This window comes from Trichosurus vulpecula, chromosome 4, assembly GCF_011100635.1.
Source record: "Trichosurus vulpecula isolate mTriVul1 chromosome 4, mTriVul1.pri, whole genome shotgun sequence".
Taxonomy (NCBI): Eukaryota; Metazoa; Chordata; class Mammalia; order Diprotodontia; family Phalangeridae; genus Trichosurus; species Trichosurus vulpecula.
This window is the reverse complement of record NC_050576.1, coordinates 389,930,281-389,948,586: the sequence shown is the minus strand read 5'-3', so window position 1 is coordinate 389,948,586 and position 18,306 is coordinate 389,930,281. Positions and strand designations below refer to the sequence as shown.

Sequence of the window (18,306 nt, the reverse complement as noted above, 5' to 3'; positions counted from 1 at the left end):
ATCATACACAATTTAGCAATCACAACTAGAAAGAAATGGAGAGCCCGTAATATTAAATATCCCAGAAGGTAAAAACTTACATCCAAGAACAATTTACCCGTCAAAAATGAGCATAATCCTACAGGGGGAAAATGGGCTTTTAATGAAATGGAGGACTTCCCAGCATTCCTGATGAAAAGACCACATTAGTTGCATAGGAACTTTAAATTTTAAATACAGGAGTAAAGAGATATAAACATGTAAGAACAATCATAATGGTCCCAAAAGGATAAACTGTTTATATTCTAATATGAGGATATGATATATGTATCCCGTCTGAACCCTATCATCTACCAAGAATCATAAAGGGAGTCTAATTAGACACAAGGCCTAGGAGTGGTTCTATTATGTTTTGAGGATCTTAAAAGAAGAATGGAAAAAGAGGGGACAGGAATACAGTTGTTGTTGTGTTCATCCTTTGCTCTTGAAGAGGACCATGGCATCAGGGAAATGATGACATGACTTGCAGTTGACTTTGATTTGAGTGAGGGAGGGCTGTGCAAGGTCACCAGCCTCACTTTCTCTTCCTGAGCCATCTGGGTCCAGTGGCCTGATTTTCATCAAGGTGGAAAATTATTGCACATAACTGCTCACAATTAGAAGTCTATGCAAACAAGAAGGAAAGGGTGGGAGAAGTAGGTAACAACTGAATCTCACATTTGAACTGTCCGAATAAGGGAAGAACAAACATATACAGAGAGCTGCATATAGAAATACATTTCATTCAATAAGGAAACAGGAGGGAAAGGGAGAAAGGAGAGGGGGGTCAATTAGAGGGAGGGAAGATTAGGGGAGGGATTAGTCCTATGGAAAACAAACTCTAAGGATATATAAGAAATATTTATAACTCTTTTTGTAATGACAAAGAAATGAAAACTGAAGGGATGCCCATCAGTTGGGGAATGGCTGATTCAGGTATAGTAATAAATATCACAGAATACTATTGTTCTGTAAAAAATGTTGAGGGAGATGGTTTTAGAGAAACCTGAGAAGACATGTATGAACTGATGCAGTGAAGTGACTAGAACTAGGAAAACAATCTATACAATAACAACAGTATTGTAAAGCTAATTGATTTTGAAAGAACTAAAAACTCGGATCAGCATTATGACTAATCATGATTCCAGAGGACCAATGATGAAACATGCAATCCATCTTATAAGAGAGGTGAGGCATTCAAGAGTGCAAAATGAGATAATTTGTTTCTGGATGTGGCAAATGTAGAAATTTGTTCCGCTTGACTACACGTGTTTGTAACAGAATTTTGTTTTCTTTCGTTCTCATTTGTAGAGGGAGGAAGAAAAGAGAAGATAGATTTTTGCTCACCGAAAAAAAATGAATTAAAATGATATTTTATCATTTTAAATTGCCATGGAAATTCCAAAGCTCATCCTACAGTAACCTTGCCCTAGTTAGCAGCCGCAGTAGGCCTGTGCTAGCTCTTGGCCTTCTTTTCTTCTCCCTGCACTTCTGTGAATATTATAATGCCATATTTCTGTAGATAATATATTCTTCAGTCTTGGTTCTCCTATTAGATTTTAAGCTTCTTGAGAGAAGAGAGATTCCTGCCCTTCCTTAATATTGACCCCGGGGTACTTACTCACCATGCACCCTGTGGGTACTCAGTAAATACTTGAATGAATGATTCACTGATGGATGTGAGCAGTCTATTGGGGAAAAGCTTCATTGAGGTGAGGCCGGAGTCATTCTGATTTGCTAAGCCCTGGTCTGATTTCCAGGAAGGCCCTGGCTCTGTGGGTATGTGTTAATTTGCATGGCTAGATTATAGGAGCAAAATTAAGCTGGCCTAGAATCATGGTTCTGAGCATCGGGGCTCTCCTAAACCCTTGGCACAGCTGACATAGTAATTAACTTTCCTGGAGTTCTAATACTATCTGCTTAATGCCTTGGTTTCTTAAAGGGTTGTCAGAATTGCCTTTTATAAAGTCCTATTATCAGTGATTTAGAATTGAGCTGTGAAAGTGCACTCTGGTTTGAAATACATCACGTAGGATCTTAGCCTGGGAACACATTTTTCTCACAAATATTTTTAAGCCTATTTGACCATTTTAAAAGTCATATCTTTAAAAAAATGTTTTCTGGGGCCTGTCACTTTTTTTTTTGCCCTCTCATAAACTCAAAATCAATTTCTCTCTTTTAAATAAAATGATGCAGCCATTTAGTCTGTCATGTGGAACAAACCTTCTTTGGGGCTTACAGAAAATATTAAGGATGGAGGAGTTAATGTTTGAAAATTGGCCACTGTGCACGCACAGAAACTGTTTTTCTAACCTTTTTAATGCCTACATTAGTGTTAGAATAGAGGCTGATTTTGTTCAATCCTTTTCAAAGGAGAGATATCTCAAAGCACAGAACAATATGCTTGAATGCAGCTTGTATACTTGACTGCGGAGGCAAATGGGGAGACCATTATGGGCTGAAGCACAGCTCATATAGGCAGGCCAGCCTAGCATAGTACAGCCAAGCCATGGCTGTTGACCCCTTTGATCCCAGCCAGTTCATCTGAAGAAGCCAAGTGGTCGATAGCAAATTGGTGAGCCCTCAGCTCCAAGAATCTTGTAGCCATATCAGGAGCTGTGGGGTGGAATTTCTAGACACATACCCTTTGGGTATCATCAACATAACCGAAAGAGCAATGGGTCTAAAGTCAGAAGACCCAGGTTCAAATCTTTTCTCTCCTGTTTACTATTCATGTGACTTAGGGTAAGTAACTTCTCTAGGCCTCTAAGTTTCTTCATTTATGAGATAAGTGGGTTGGATTAGAACTCGAAAAGTTTTTCTAGATTTAAAAGTCTATAATTCTGAGAATCCTGCATGTGCATTCTTTCTTTCCTCCTGAAAGCGGCTGAATTGAACCAAATGGATGGCGTCCTGGCTGACATTTTCTTATGTTATGTCATCATGATGTTGTTACACAAAACAATAGAGGATCCTTTATTGTTACTTTCCGAAGGAAAATAATGACCGAATGTTTCCCAAAGAATCAGGAAGACTCGCATTTAACTTCAACATCTCCTACTTACTGGACATCTTCTTCCATAGCATGAAAATCATAACATCTGTTGCACTTACCTCATAGCATTGTTGTAAGGATATCAAATGAGTTAATATAGGCTGAGCGTCAACCTGCGTTTATTAAGGACCTATGTACCAGGCACTGTGCTAAGCACTGGGGGTATGAAGAAAAATGAAAACAAACAAACAGAACAGTCCCTGCTCTCGAGCAGTTCACAATCAAATGGGGCAGACAACATGCAAACAACTATGTATCAGTACAATATAGACCAGATAAGTTGGGAGTAGTCTCAGAGGGAAGGCATTGAGATTGAGGAGGAATGGGAAAGGCTTATTGCAGAAAGTGGACTTTATTTGAGACTTGGTGGAATCCAGGGAAGTTAGAGGGCAGAGATGAGAGGGGACAAAAGCATTTCAGGAAGGAGGGACAGACAGAGAAAATGCTTGGAGTCAGGAGATGGAGTGTCACGTGAACAGCAAAAAGGCTGGTGTTACTGATGGTCAGGTATGTAGAGGGGAACAAGATGTAAGAAAACTGGAAAGATAGGAAAGGGCCATTTTATGAAGATTTTAAAATGCCAAATAGAGGATTTTATATTTGCTCTTGGAAGTAAAAGGGAACCACTGGAATTTATCAACCAGGGAATGATATTGTCAAGGATGAGCTTTTGGAATATGAATTTGGTACCTCAGTGGGAGCTGGACTGCAGTAGGGAGAAACCTGAGACAGGGAGATCATGTGGTGGGCTGTTGGAGTAGTCCATGTGTGAGGTGATGAGGGCCTGCACCAGCATGGTCGCAGTATCAGAGATGAGAAGGAATCATATACTTCAGATTTTACAAAGAAATGACAGTGCTTGGCAAACCATAAAGCACCTTAGAAATGCAAGATATTGTTGGTTAATATAATTGTTATAATTTATTTTGCGAGGAAATCAGGGTTAAATGACTTGCTTAGGGTCACAGAGCTAGTAAGTGTCAAGTGTCTGAGGCTGGATTTGAACTCAGGTCCTCCCTGACTCCAGGACTGGTGCTCTATCCATTGTGCCACCTAGGTAACCCTATTGTCATTAATTTTTTCTTAAATCAGGAAAGAGCTAGCGTGGTGTAGGGAATATGAAGCTGGCCTTGGAAACAGGAAGACCTAAGTTTAAATCTTGTATGTGTTGTCTCTGTGATCTTTGGTAAGTCATTTAACTTCTAGGTAAATCTATAAATTATAGAAAAGGGACCAACCTGCAGTGGTGGAGGGAGTTTTCTTATCCATGGCATTACCTAGATCAATAAAAACATAGGTCTAGTCTCAATGCCCTATCACTATTATCATTACCAATCATTATAATAATAATCTTATAGTGATAATAATAATAACAGGAATAAATACTTGGGCTAACAACTATCTTTTTTTAAAAAAGTTTTAATATTTTATTTTTTCTAATTACATATAAAAATAATTTTTAACCTTTGGTTTTTATAATTTGAGTTCCAAAATTCTCTCCTACCCTCCTTCCCCACCCCCTCATTGAGAAGACAAGCAATTTGATAAAGGTTATACATGGGCAGTCATGCAAAGCATATTTCCATAGTAGTCATATTGTGAAAGAACAGATACAAAACCCAAGAAAAGTAAAGAAAGACAACAACCACCACCACAACAGTAACAGTATGCTTTGATCTGCATTCAGACGCCACCAGTCCTCTCTTTGGAGTCAGATAGCATTTTTCAACCGAAGTCCTTCAGAATTGTCATGGATCTCTGTATTGCTGAGAAGAGCTAAGTCATTCACAGCTGATCATTGTACAATGTTCTCCTCTCGCTTCACTTTGCATCAGTTCATTTAAGTCTTCCCAGGTTTTTCTGAAAGCATCTTGCTCATCATTTCTTATGGCACAATAGTATTCCATCAAAATCATATATCACAACTTGTTCAGCCATTCCTCAATTGATGGGCATCCCTTCAATTTCCAGTTCTTTATTATCACAAAAAGAGCTGCTGTAAATATTTTCATACATATGGGTCCTTTTTTTTCTTTTTAAAAATATCTCTTTGGGATACAGACCTAGTAGTGGAGTTGCTGAGTCAAAGGGTATACACAGTTTTATAGTTCTTCAGAATGGTTGGATCAGTTCATAACTCCACCAACAACTCCTGTGTCCCAAATTTTCCATACCCTCTCAAATATTTGTCATTTTCCTCTTCTATCATATTAGCCAATCTAAGTGTGAGGTAGTACATAAGAGTTGTATTAACAATTTTGTTATGGGAAAAGATGAATCCAAACTTACTTTGTACCTTCTAGGCACATTTATGTCTCCATAGGTTGCTCCTGGAAATAGTGCTAGCTCACTTGGGACTATGATAACTCCAATAATAAAGAAAACACTGAGGGAAGCAATCATACTTCTTGCAAGACATGATCTAATTGGTGAATGATAAGTATACACAGTTTGATAGCAAATGTCTATCTGAAACACATTTTCTTGTACATATTCACATGCCACCCTGATTTCTCAGAGTTTGACTCAAGAAGCTCCTTGCTGTTCTGTGATAAGCTGTACTAGGCTTAATACACTGAAGTTAGCAGGGAAGTAGAAAGTGTAGTTAAACTAGAATATTGGAGTCATCCTATAGCTTTGGAGCCCCTCAGTGAGGGCCATGGTTCATTCTTGGTTACAAAGAACACCAAAGGTTCATGAGCAGCTATAGTAAGTGGAGAATCTCTAGCATTGGTTCAAAGTCAAATGCTTGCATGCATGTAAGTTAGTCCAAGGTGCATGCATAGTTATTTTGCTAAAAATTCCATGAAAGAAAGCTAAAATACTCATTTCCTTAGTCAACTCTGGTTGATATGATAACTGCTCTTCAGTTCTCAAAAAATACTCATATCTAGACCATCAGAGGCACATAGAACCTATAGAAAGTCCATTTCCTGATTCATTTGAAGCCTGAAAAATCTGACTAAGACCATTGCGGTGGTATGTGTATCATTGTCACTCTCTTCCTCATTTAACTCTATTATTTCCTCTCTGTAAGAAAGAAAGCTTGGGAAATTACAATTTTTTGACTTCCTAGTTCTTTTCCCTAATGGAAATAGCTTCCTCTAGAATACAAGTGATAAATCATTCAGATTTCTTAAAAAAATTTTGGAGAGAAATTTCATATGCATTACTGTAATCAGTCCTCCCTCCCACTCCCACTCCCACCCCTTGTTCAATTCAACATTAATTAAGTAGTACTGGGGATACAAAGATAGAAATTCACACACTAGAAAAAGTACTTCTTGGAGTAAAACATTCCTTACCTGTCTATCTGTGAGTCCATGCATCATATTCAATAAAAATTGAATTAATAAATATATCCCTGCTTCTCAATGAGTGAGAAGTTAATTTTCTGCCTCCTTTATTTTTCTTTTCCCCTTTTCCTCCTTTCCTCAGATTCTGGAGCCCTGCCCGAGGAGGCAAAAGGCTTCATGTACCAGGTAATGTGGCAGCAATATGGAAACAAGACAGGGAGCACCATTCTTTTCTCCTCTACCCGCTTCGTTGGGCAATGTAATGCAGTTTTGTAATGCAATTAATTCACAGCAAAGCTGACCTGATGGCATTGACCTTATCAGCTTCAAGATGTCTGAAAAGCGAGCATCAGTTTCCAAGAGAATTTATAGAATGAGCCAATATCTATGCTCAACTGGATGAATGTGGGTGACTCGGTGGATAAGGATGGCCATCTCATCCTTACTACTGGGAAAGCAGCTCAACAAAAGTCCTAGTGATAGTGAACCCATAACATTCTATTTGTTGTTTGTGCTTCATTCTTGAAGAGGACCAAGGATCTAAATAAATTGTTTTGTGAATATGACGTGGAAGTAATGAATAGATTTAAGGTGTTAGATCTAGTAGACAGAGTAACTGAAGAACTATGGCGATGTCTTGCCTTGCAATGAATTGGATTTAAATGAGGCAGAGCTGTGCAGTCATCAGCCTCACTCTCTCCTCCCGAGTCATTGGAATCCAGTGGCAAGACATAAGTCAAGACAACTGGTGATGGCCCCAAATATTTTATTTATAGATAAGTGAAAGCATGTGGTAGTCATTTAAATCATTCATCATACACTAGGCATGTAAGTTAATCAGCAATGTTTTTTCTAAAATGTGAAATTTTTGTGGTGGATGACATGTAAAGAGTTTTCCTCTCTCCAGGCTTTTACTATATTCTTAATAGCTATGCTTCTGTCCTCATACTCAAATATTCCAGTGGGACCTCACTGATTTAAGAAGTCCCTACATTGAAGCAGATTACAACCCACGTATGCCTGCTCATCCTGTGAAACCCATAAAATAAACAAATGCATTTTCTTATGAGAAATAAAAATGACCACTGTAGGTATTCATTATAGAATTTCAAGGTTATAGAATCCTTTTGAGGGGTCATCCTCTTTCTGTCTTCTCAAAGGGTCACACTTGAATCAACCCTGGCAGATGAGAACTTACTATGTATCATGGGGAAGGAATCTGTTGTTGCCCTTAGCAATTTATTCCAGGATCTAACAATTCTCCCTGGGAAGAAGTTCAGTTCAGCTCAGTTCAACAACCAAGTCTTTATTAAGTGCCTGTTAAATTCAGAGCACTGTGCCAGGTTAAGAGTGAAGAATACAGAATGAAATATGACATGGTCCCTGCCTTCAAAGGAGCTCAGTAAACATATACACAAATAAATTGAATAGTTCCCCTTAATATATGAGGCAGAGGTGAAGTGTAGAGAAAGCTGACCTTGAATTCAGAAAGATTTGGGTTCAAGTCTCACCTCTGACAGTACTTATTGAATTATTCTGGGCAAATCACTTAAACTTTCAGTGCCCTGGGCAAACCTCTAGTTCAATTAGTTAAAGAGCAGTTAGGGCTCTATGTTGATAAATGGAGTTTCTTCACTCAGAGATCCCTCTACCAAAGAAATTGCACGTCTAGTTCTTTTTCCTTCTCCTCCCTCAATTCACAGACAGAGGCAAAGATACACATACATGTGTACATATACACGTGTTTATATACACACATGTATTTATTATGCATTCATGTGTGTATGTATTATTCATGTGTAATGCCTCTTCTCTGCTCAGTTCCCCAACTTGCACTGGCCCTGGCAAGTCAGGTCCCTAGAGGAACCATTCCTACTTCTGGTTATAGGAGTAACCTTGTGGGTTACACTAACTGATTCACCCCATCAGTGTGCTTCTATTAACACTAGCTAGTAGATTCAATCCCCTCCTGGATCTCAGCCTTGTTGGGGCATAGTGGCTTGAGTAGCACAATGAAATTATGAGCTATGCTGTGCAGAGTTACTCAAGATAGACAGGTCACGGTAGAGAGTTCTGACAGAAGGTGATCCCCTGGGAAAGGAAATGGCAAACCACTCCAGTATTTTTGTCAAGAAAACCTCGTGGACAGTATTAAAATGATAAAAGATATGACATCAGAAGATGAGCCTCTCAGATCAGAAGGTATCAACACATTACTGGGGGAGAGCAGAAGATAACTACGAGTTAATGAAGTAGCTGGGCCAAAGCCAAAGGGCAGCTCAGCTGCAGATGTGTCCGGTGATGAAAGGAAACGCTGATGCTGTAAAGATCAGTATCGCACAGGAACCTGGATTGTAAGATCTATAAACCAAGGTAAGCTGGATGTGGTCAAAGAGGAGACTGAAAGATTTAGCATCAATGTCCTCGGTGTCAGTGAACTTGAATGGATGGGAATGGATGAATTTAATTCAGGTGATCATTACATATACTACAGTTGTGGGAAAGAATCCCTTAGAAGAAATGGAGTAGCCTTCATAGTCAATAAAAGGGTGAGAAAGGCAGTACAGGGGTATAATGTTAATTCAACATCACAGTAATACAAGGTTATCATCGATGTTGTCCAAAGAGGCCAAAGTTGATCAGTTTGATGAAGACCTATAGCATCTTCTAGAAAAATCACCAAAAAAGATGTCACATTCATTATAGAGGATTGGAATGCAAAAGTAGGAAATCAGAGCATAATTGGAATAACAGGCAAATTTGGCCTTAGAATACAAAATGAAGCAGGGCAGAGATTAATAGAATTTTGTTAGGATGACTCATGGTCATAGCAAACACTTTTTTCAACAACCCCCCAAAGGTTACTCTACACATGGATGTCACAAGATGATCAATATCAAAATCAGATTGATATACAGATATATGATTATTTTGAAACCAAAGGTAGAGAAGCTCTGTAGAGTCAGTTAAAACAAGACCTAGAGTGGACTGTGCTTCTTATTGTAAAATTCAGACTTAAATTGAAATACAGAAAACCATCAGACCATATAAATATGATCTAAATAACATCCCTTTTGAATATGAAGCAGAGGTAATGAACAGATTTAAGGGATTAGATTTGGTAGATAGAGTGCCTGAAGAACTATGGGCAAAGGTTCACAATACTGTACAGGAGGCAGAAACAAAAAATATCCCAAAGAAAAAGAAGAGCAAGAAAGCAAAATGGCTGTCTGATGAGGCTGTACAAAAAGCTGAAGAAAGATGGAAGTGAAAGGTGAAGGAGAAGGGGAAAGATGTACCCAACCGAATGCAGAATTCCAGAGAATACCAAGGAAACATAAGGTTTTCTTAAATAAGCAATGCAAAGAAACAGAAGGAAACAAAAGAATGAGAAAGACAAGAGATCTCTTCAAGAAAATTAGAAATAGGGGGTAGCTAGGTGGTGCAGTGAGTAGAACACTGGCCCTGAAGTCAGGAGGACCTGAGTTCAAATCTGGTCTCAGACACTTGACACATTTACTAGCTGTGTGACCTTGGGCAAGTCACTTAACCCCAATTGCCCTGCCAAAAAAAAAAAAGAAAATTAGAAATATCCAGGGAACCTCTCATGCAAGAATGGATGTGAAAAAAGACCAAAATGGTAAGGACTTAACAGAAGCAGAAGAGATTAAGAAGAGGTGATAAGAATATATGGAAGAACTATACAAGAAAGATCTTAATACCACTGATAACCACAATGGCGTGGTTACTGCTCTAGAATCATACATCCTGGAGAATGAAGTCAAGTGGCTAACGATAAGGCTAGTGGACATGATGGAATTCCAGCCGAGTTATTTAAAATCCTAGAAGATGATGCTGTTAAAATGCTGTACTCAATACACAGCAAATTTGGAAAACTCCACAGTGGCCACTGGATTGGAAAAGATCAGTTTACATTCCAATCCTAAAAAAGGGCAATTCCAAAGAATATTCAACTTACTGAACAATGGTGCTCACTTCACACACAAGCAAGGTTATACTTAAAATTCTGCAAGCTAAGCTTCAGCAATATGTAAATGGAGGATTACCAGAAGAGCAGGCTGAGTTTTGAAGACTCAAAGGAAGTGGAGACCAAATTGCCAATATATCCTAGATTACGGAGGAAACGAGGAAAGTTCCAGAAAAACATATACTTTTGCTTCATTGACTACACTAAAGCCTTTGACTGTGTGAATCACAACAAAATGTGATGAGTCCTCAAAGAGACAGGAGTACTTGGGGCATCTAGGTGGCACAGTGAGTAAAACACCAGCTTTAGAGTCAGTAGGACCTGAGTTCAAATCTGGCCTCAGACACTTCACACAGTTACTAGGTGTGTGACCTTGGGCACAAGTCACTTAACAATTAGGAGATAGGAGTACTAGATCAGCTTACTTGTGTCCTGATATGCAGGTCAAAAAGCAACAGTTAGAACCCAACATAGAGCAAACCAATTAGTTTAAGATTGGAAAAGGAATAAGACAAGGTTTTCTATTGTCACCTTATTTATTTAACTTATATGCAGAGTACATCATGCAAAATGCCAGGCTGGATGAATTAAAAACCAGAATTAAGGTTGCCTGGAGAAATATCAATAATCTCAGACATGCAGTTGATCGTATTCTGATGGCAAAAAGTGAAGAAGAATTGAGAAGCCTCTTGATGAGGGTGAAAGAGGAGAGCGTAAAAGCTGGCTTGACACTTAACATCAAACAAAGTGAAACAAACCTAATATCATGGCAGCTGGTCTCATCACTTCCTGGCACAGAGAAGAAACGGAAGCTGGTCAGATTTTGTATTCTTGGACTCAAAGATTACTGTAATGGCAGCCATGAAATTAAAATACAATTATTCCTGGGAAGGAAAACGATGCAAAATCTGGACAGTATACTAAAAAGTAGAGACATCATCTTGTTGACAAAAGTCTGTATAGCCACAGGATAGTTTTTTTCAGTAGGGGTGTTTGGCTGTGAAAGTTGAACTTTAAAGAAAGCTGAGCATGGTAGGAACAACGCTTTGGAGTTGTGGTGCTGGAGGAGACTTTTGGGAGTCTCAAATCAGTCAATATGTAAGGAAATTAATTCAGGCTATTCATTGGAAGATCAAATGCTGAAGCTTAAATACTCTGATCATATAATCAGAAGACTGGAGTCATTGGAAAAGACCCTGATGTTGGGAAAGATTGAAGGCGAAAGGAGAAGGGGACAGCAGAGGATGAGAAGAATAGACACCATCGTGGAAGCAATGAACACGAGCTTGGAGAGACTTTGGGAAATAGTGGAGGATATGATCCATGGGGTCGCGAAGAGTCAGATATGAAAGAACAAAACCATAACAAGCAGATTCAATTAACACCTTAAAAAGAGATGCTTAAATGGGATAAGAACAGGAATTGCCAAACATTCTACCCTCAGACCTGGGACATATTCTCCCATAGATACACATACATAGTCCCAGGGAGGTAGGGTAGAGTGGGCACAAACATTAAGTACAATTACAGTGAGGCCTATGTGTAGAGAACCATGTGGCCAAGATAACTCATAACTCTAGCATCAGAGGACCTTGATGTTCTTTGTCCTCTGTATAGTCCTCACGTAATTCACTTCCGGTTTGGGCATGGGTTTTGGTAGATAAGTTGTTCTACTGTTCAGCTGGGCTTGCTCTGCTTGGCCACTGGACTCACTTGTAAGGGTGTGGCATCCATACTGGGCAAATTGATGATACCATAAACTCCCTGGGCATAATATTCAATGGGCAGCTGCTGTCTCCACCACCTCCATCCTCAGGCTCCAGTGGGTGTGACTGGGCTGTTTCAGGTGGAGGGTTGCAATGTTCTTTTCACCTGGAGTGCTACTGTGCTCTTAGCCCAAGCATGGCAGAAGTCCCAAAAAAGCTCCCTCTGGACCTTTGGCTTTGAAGTTTGTGATGTTCAGGAAGGAGGGAGGAAAGACAGAGCTTCTCCTATTCAACAATTTTTCTTGGTTCAAAGCTAGGTTCTCTCAATGAGGTAGATTTCTCTAACTTAGATTGACCACTCCAGTAAATTTCTTGATTCCTGTTGGGTCTTATGATGAATAGTTAAAGACAAAGGGACTTGGGCAGCCTGTACTCTGGGGGCAAGCTCATTGCCTGCATTGGCCTTTTCATATGCAACTGCCTTACTCAAGGTCTTCAGAATCTCTTCAGATGTGTTCATTTATATCTGAAAGGAACTTATATTTTAACATTTGTCTCTTTCTTTGCCCCATAGGACTTTCAATGTTGCTGAAGTCTAAATGAGACACGTTTTATTTGTGAAGTATGTGTGTATGCCTGTATGAATATATGTTGTTTATATGTATGTATGTGCTGTAAACTGATACTGATTCTGCACAATAATGGTTCTTAAAGTGGGGACCCCTGGGGGTCCCCAAGACATTTGCAAACTTTTCATAATAATGCTAAGACAGTATACTTTCTAATATAAGAAATATCAGTAGATATAACACATATTTGGGGTCTTCAATAAATTTTAAGAGTATAAATTTTCCCTGAGACCAAAAAATTGAAGAACAGCAGCTGTACAATCTCCGTTTAGCTCTACTGAATATATATTGCATGTGGGTTGTACCACATGACCTCTGAAGCCTCTTCTAAGTCTGGCATTCTTTGATTGGTAATGAAGAGTACCATGGTCAAATAAATATGCATTTCCCCCCTAGATACCAAACAACTTTTGAGGGTTCCCCTCTCCTCCCCTATAAAAGCACCCGACACCAGTTCTTTGGCCATGAAGGTGGTCCACTCGATAGCTCTGATTCCAGTTTGAGACCTCTATCCTCACTCTGCCCTCCTGGTCATTGGCAATTATTGCAGTTGCAACAGCCCTTCCCCACCAAGGCACCATATACCTCCTTTAACACAGAAACAGGAAGCCACCTGAGTCAGGGAAATATCGAAAATATTCCTTGCATTCAGAGCAGTTGCCTCCTCTCAGGATAACCCCCCTCCCCAAAGGTCAGAGTCCAACAGTCACAATGGAACAATCTAAGAACCATTAGCGCCACAGCATGAGATGTTCTGTAAATGCAAAATTATAGGGTAAGGAATGTTCAGTCAGTCCAGCAATCTTACTGGCTGATCAGCTCTGAGTGCTTTATAATGACAATGCTAAAGAGTCAAAAAGTGAGCTTGTTTATCTGTAAATGGAGGTCTCTCATCTCCACTTTCAGAGCATTTTTCTATTGCTACACATAGATGAAGAACGGTTACTGAAAAGTTCAAATTTTAAGCTGGTCAGAGGCTTCTATGTTACAAGGAGCAGCATGACTATGGTGGGTGGTGGGTCTGCTAATATGAAGACTGCCTGGTAGGAGGTTCCAGGGTGCATCTGCCATTTCTCAGAAATCACCTCTTTTCAATCAGGGGGAAAGAGTGCTTCTAAGCAAAGAGAAGAGAGATAGGAGAGAATGCAATTCAATTATTTGTAGTTGTTTGGAGATGATACCTATGAATTATGGGATCCCAGGATTCCAGAGCTGCAAGGGATTGCTTGGTGGCTTAGTTAAAACTCCTAGCTCTGAGTCCAAAGCTCTTTATGTTTTCTTATTCTGGATTTCTACAAATTGAGAACCAAGATATCTTCCTACTCATTGACGCATTAAGAGCACCATTAATTCTGCTATAACGCTTGTTTTGAAAACTGAATTCGTTCCAATGCTAAACATATATTTGGGAACTATCTGGGAATGATTTGAGAATAACCCTGGTTTCCAGTTTGCTCAAATAGTGAGAACAGAAAAGTGCACCACTTCACAATTACTCACAAGCTGCAACCCTACTGACACTTGCTTCCACAAGCAAACTTCAGGTCTTTTTAAAAGAAAAGTACTGTACTTACTGTATATCTCCTGGCATAGTAGGAGCTATGGTTGGAGGAGGGCAACCTGCTCTCCACCTTCTGATATGGCCTCTGGCCCCAAGGTCTCAAGTTATGGCTTGTCCAATTTTCCTGACTTTGCAGATTGCAAACCCAAATGCAAACCAAGCAGCAGCTCAAGGACGTGGACATCACAGCCACTATTTTCATAATATTTGCATCTTTTAATCATTTAACATGTATAGTACTGTGCTACTATTTTGAAATTAGATTCCTATCTTTTTACGAGTCACTGATGAAGTTTTTGAGCATTGTGCCCCTAACCCCACTTTCCCCATGAGGCTTGTGGTTTTAATTGCATGGTACTATTTTCTTGGGGGGGGGGAGTGAAATACATATGTTGTATTGTTGTATTATAGCAGAACTGATTGTATATGCTTAGCAAAAAGGAAAATAAGCTTTGGAATTCTAAACAAAAGAAAACTGCTTTATTTACTTAAAGCTAGATACAATAAACTTAAAAAGAGGAAAAGCTGGAGATATTTTGTTGTTAGTTTTTTTTATAGTCAATACTAATGAGATTTGAGAAAAGGAGGCAACAAAAGAAAATATGGCCAAAGAAGATGAATGTTTAAGATCTTTGGTATCTTCCACTGGAGAGTCTGTGGAAGATTTGGAAATCAAAGAGAACCTGGAAAGACCTTAGCTCAAAAGGGCCAAGGTCTCTCACTGCATCCTGGGCCATCTCCAGTTGTCCTGATCGATATCTGGCCGCTGGACCCAGATGGCTCTGGAGGAGAAAATGAGGCTGGCGACCTTGCACAGCCCTCCCTCACTTAAATCAAAGTCAACTGCAAGTCATGTCATCATTTCCCTGATGCCATGGTCCTCTTCAAAAAGGAAGGACAAGCCACACACAACCAATTTCCAAGAAGGAACCTGAAAGCCACTTGTCTCTCTATTGTTGTTTTTTTTAATTGTGTAGATGAAATACACTATACCACAAAGATAATGAATTGTGTGGTCTTGTCTTTATTAGGTTCAGAAAACTGACTTGTGGATGTCACCTCCATGAGAGATTTTAAGGACTATGCTCCTCTAATTATGCTTTAAGTCCCATTTTAAGCCAAATCCCTATATAACAAAGATGATTTCCAAACCCTGGCTGATGGCCAAGTCATTTAAAGCCATTATAAATGCATCATATTTCATTCCAGGTCATCAAAATAACTTGGTTGTCGCTTAGTGACATCAAGTAAATCAAGACTTGACCTAGAGGTATTTTCTTGGTGATCAGAAGGATATCTTTAGCAACTAAGAAGTATGCTTTCAAATTCCCATCGCCGTAGCTATGTCAATTCTAGTGACAGAGGGCTGGTAACCTGAACTTCATTTCCTTAGCTGTCTTGAATAAAAAAAAAATTTATTGGAAATAGGTTAGTGTTTCATCTTAGATATGTCCTATGAATAGAACCATTCTTTGTAAAGACTTCGAATTCTCATTAATTCATGAATTTATTATGTGCCTACCAGGCCCAGAGCATTCTCCTAGACACTGGGAGAAACAGAAAGTTTTAACAAGTCACTTATATCTTTTAGGGAGGTCACAGTCTAATAAAGAAATGATATATAAACAGATAATTGTAATATACAGTATTACATTGTAAGTGCATTAGATAGTTATAAAATTAAGAACTACATAAGGACTAAGAAGAATAACCAACAGAGGTCACCAGAGGGAGAAGGGAAAGAAATAAGCATTTATATTATACCTACTATGTGCCAGGCCCTATGCTAAGTGCTTTTATAAATATTATCTCGTATGATCCTCACGTCTTCTTGACTCTTATACCCTTTTCTTTCCACTGCATCAATAGTTGTCTAAAAGAGGCAGGTTCGTGAAGAGACAACTTCATGGCATTTCAGTTAGGAAGTAATTCAACAGAAGGTGATGGGGAATGGAGAACATTGCTGATGTAGGGCATAGCTGAAGCAAAGTCCCTGAGGTATGTGAATATATTGGTGGTTTGGGAACGGGATAGTCCAAATTCCCTTCTGTCTCTGACAGTCTATGACTTTATGAGTTTCTGTTTGTCTATAGCATAGAGTGTGTAGAGGAGTATGGCATAAGAAAAAGCTAAAAAGGTCCCAAGCTGCCATATTGCAGAGGGCCTTGAAAGCTACTTTTCATTGGTAGGCAAGTAGGGAACTACTAAAGATTTTTGGGTAGAGGAATGACTAGATTAGCATAAAAGAAAGAGTATTTTGGAAATGGCACGAAAACTGGATTAGAAAAGGAAAAAAAGTAGAGGCAGGATCATAATATTACCAGACGGATGGTAACAAGGCCTTGTACTAATATTAAAAGGAAATTTTTTTTGTTTGAGCCCTTTTCCCTGATAAAAGAGGCAAAACTCAGAAGAGAGAATTAAAAAGGAATTTATTTAAAAATATCAAAGTCGAAACACGTCGGTGGGCTGATCACTAAGGATCAGCCCTGGGATTCAAACCAGACAACTTTTTAAGACAGCTTTTCATAATAAGAGAAAAACCATCTAGATAGGTACGTGTCTTCCAAAAGGAGATTGGCCATTGAGTCTCAGCTCCTCCCCAGTTGCCATATCATAGGGAAAGGAAATTTGAGATAAGGGAGATGGGATGAAAGCTCATGTGACTATGGCTAAATAGCAGTTAGGACAAGAGCATCAAAAGAACACGCTGTAGACTAGCTGGCACCTCCCTCAACAGAGCCTCAGTACCAGGAAGACAGGTCAGACTGGAAACAACGGTGGTTGCTACATAAATTTCAGTACTGAGATGGTGTCAATTGGAATAGAAAGAAGGGGACAGATGCAGGCAATATTTTGGATGTGAAGTTCATAGGACTGGGTAACTGATTACTTATGACAGCTGAGAGAGAAGGAAGAGTTAATGGTAATCCCAGGGTCGTGAGCATGGGAGACTGGGTGAATGGCAGTGCCTCAGACAAAAATACTGAAACCAACAAGTTTAGGGGAACAGGGAATCAATAACCTTATTTTTGGAAATGTTGAGCTTGAGGTGCCAGTGGGACATTAGGTGGAGATGTCTTTTAAGGATTTAAATATGCAATTCAGAAGATGGGTCAGGGATAGAGACAGATCTGGGAGTTATCTGAGTAGAGGTGATAGTTGAAGCTGTTGGTTATAAGTGTTATTACCAAGTAAAGAGAAAAGAGAAGGCACCTTTTGGGAATATCCATGTTGCAGTTTTGGGAAAAGGATGAGAAACCAAAGATAAAGAAAGAGCAGGAGCAAGGAAGGAGGGGAACCAAGAAAGAGCAATATCCATAAAGACAAGGGCATAAGATTATCTAGAATTAGATGGCCTGTTGAGGTTGGGCTCTGGAGAATAGCTAAGAATGTTAGCCACAACCTCCTGTCCTTCCATAACATACCTTCTTTCATGTTTACTAAACCTCTCTATCATCTTTGTGACATCTATCCTTCCTATTCTCATATTCCATCATTCCATCATTATAGCCTTTATCTCTCTATCCAGCTCACGCTTGCTTATCAACTTTTAAAATCAATTGTTAACCACCACGTTAGCATCACTTGACCTGTTTGCCTTAGACTAGTAGCTCTGGGCAACAAGAACCATCCCCTTTCCTGGCATCCATATCCATGTTTCCGAATATTGCTAGGGAACGTAATGAAACTGTATTGCCTTGGGTTGCTAGGCAGTCATCCTTATCATCATAATCAACATTATACCACTTTAAATTTTGCAAAATATTTTACATTCCTTATCTCATTTGTTCCTCATGACCACAGGTATGATTAAGAGTCATATAGCTAGTAAGTGTTCAAACTCATGTCTTACTCCTGTTTTTTTATCTTCCTGAGTTAATATTTAATCTCAGCCAAGCTCTCACTGCTGCTCAATTTTGTTAATCTCTCATCGACTTCCCATCAATGTCCCCATCGTCACTTTCCAGCCCTTTAAAAGTTCCTCAGAGTTTTTTTTCAGCTGCTAGATAACCCAGTGGATGGGATGCTGGACCTGAAGTCAGAAAGGCT

At 39.3% G+C, this 18,306-nt stretch overlaps 1 protein-coding gene across 1 annotated transcript in view; it reads right to left on the bottom strand.

Moving 5' to 3' along the window:
• Positions 1 to 18,306, bottom strand: part of LOC118845825 — an 85,294-nt gene that overhangs the window by 10,127 nt on the left and 56,861 nt on the right. Inside the window, exon 6 of the mRNA XM_036753866.1 lies at positions 4,312 to 4,350. Within this exon, the coding sequence (XP_036609761.1) occupies positions 4,312 to 4,350 (39 nt within the window). The remainder of the gene's footprint in view (positions 1 to 4,311; positions 4,351 to 18,306) is intronic.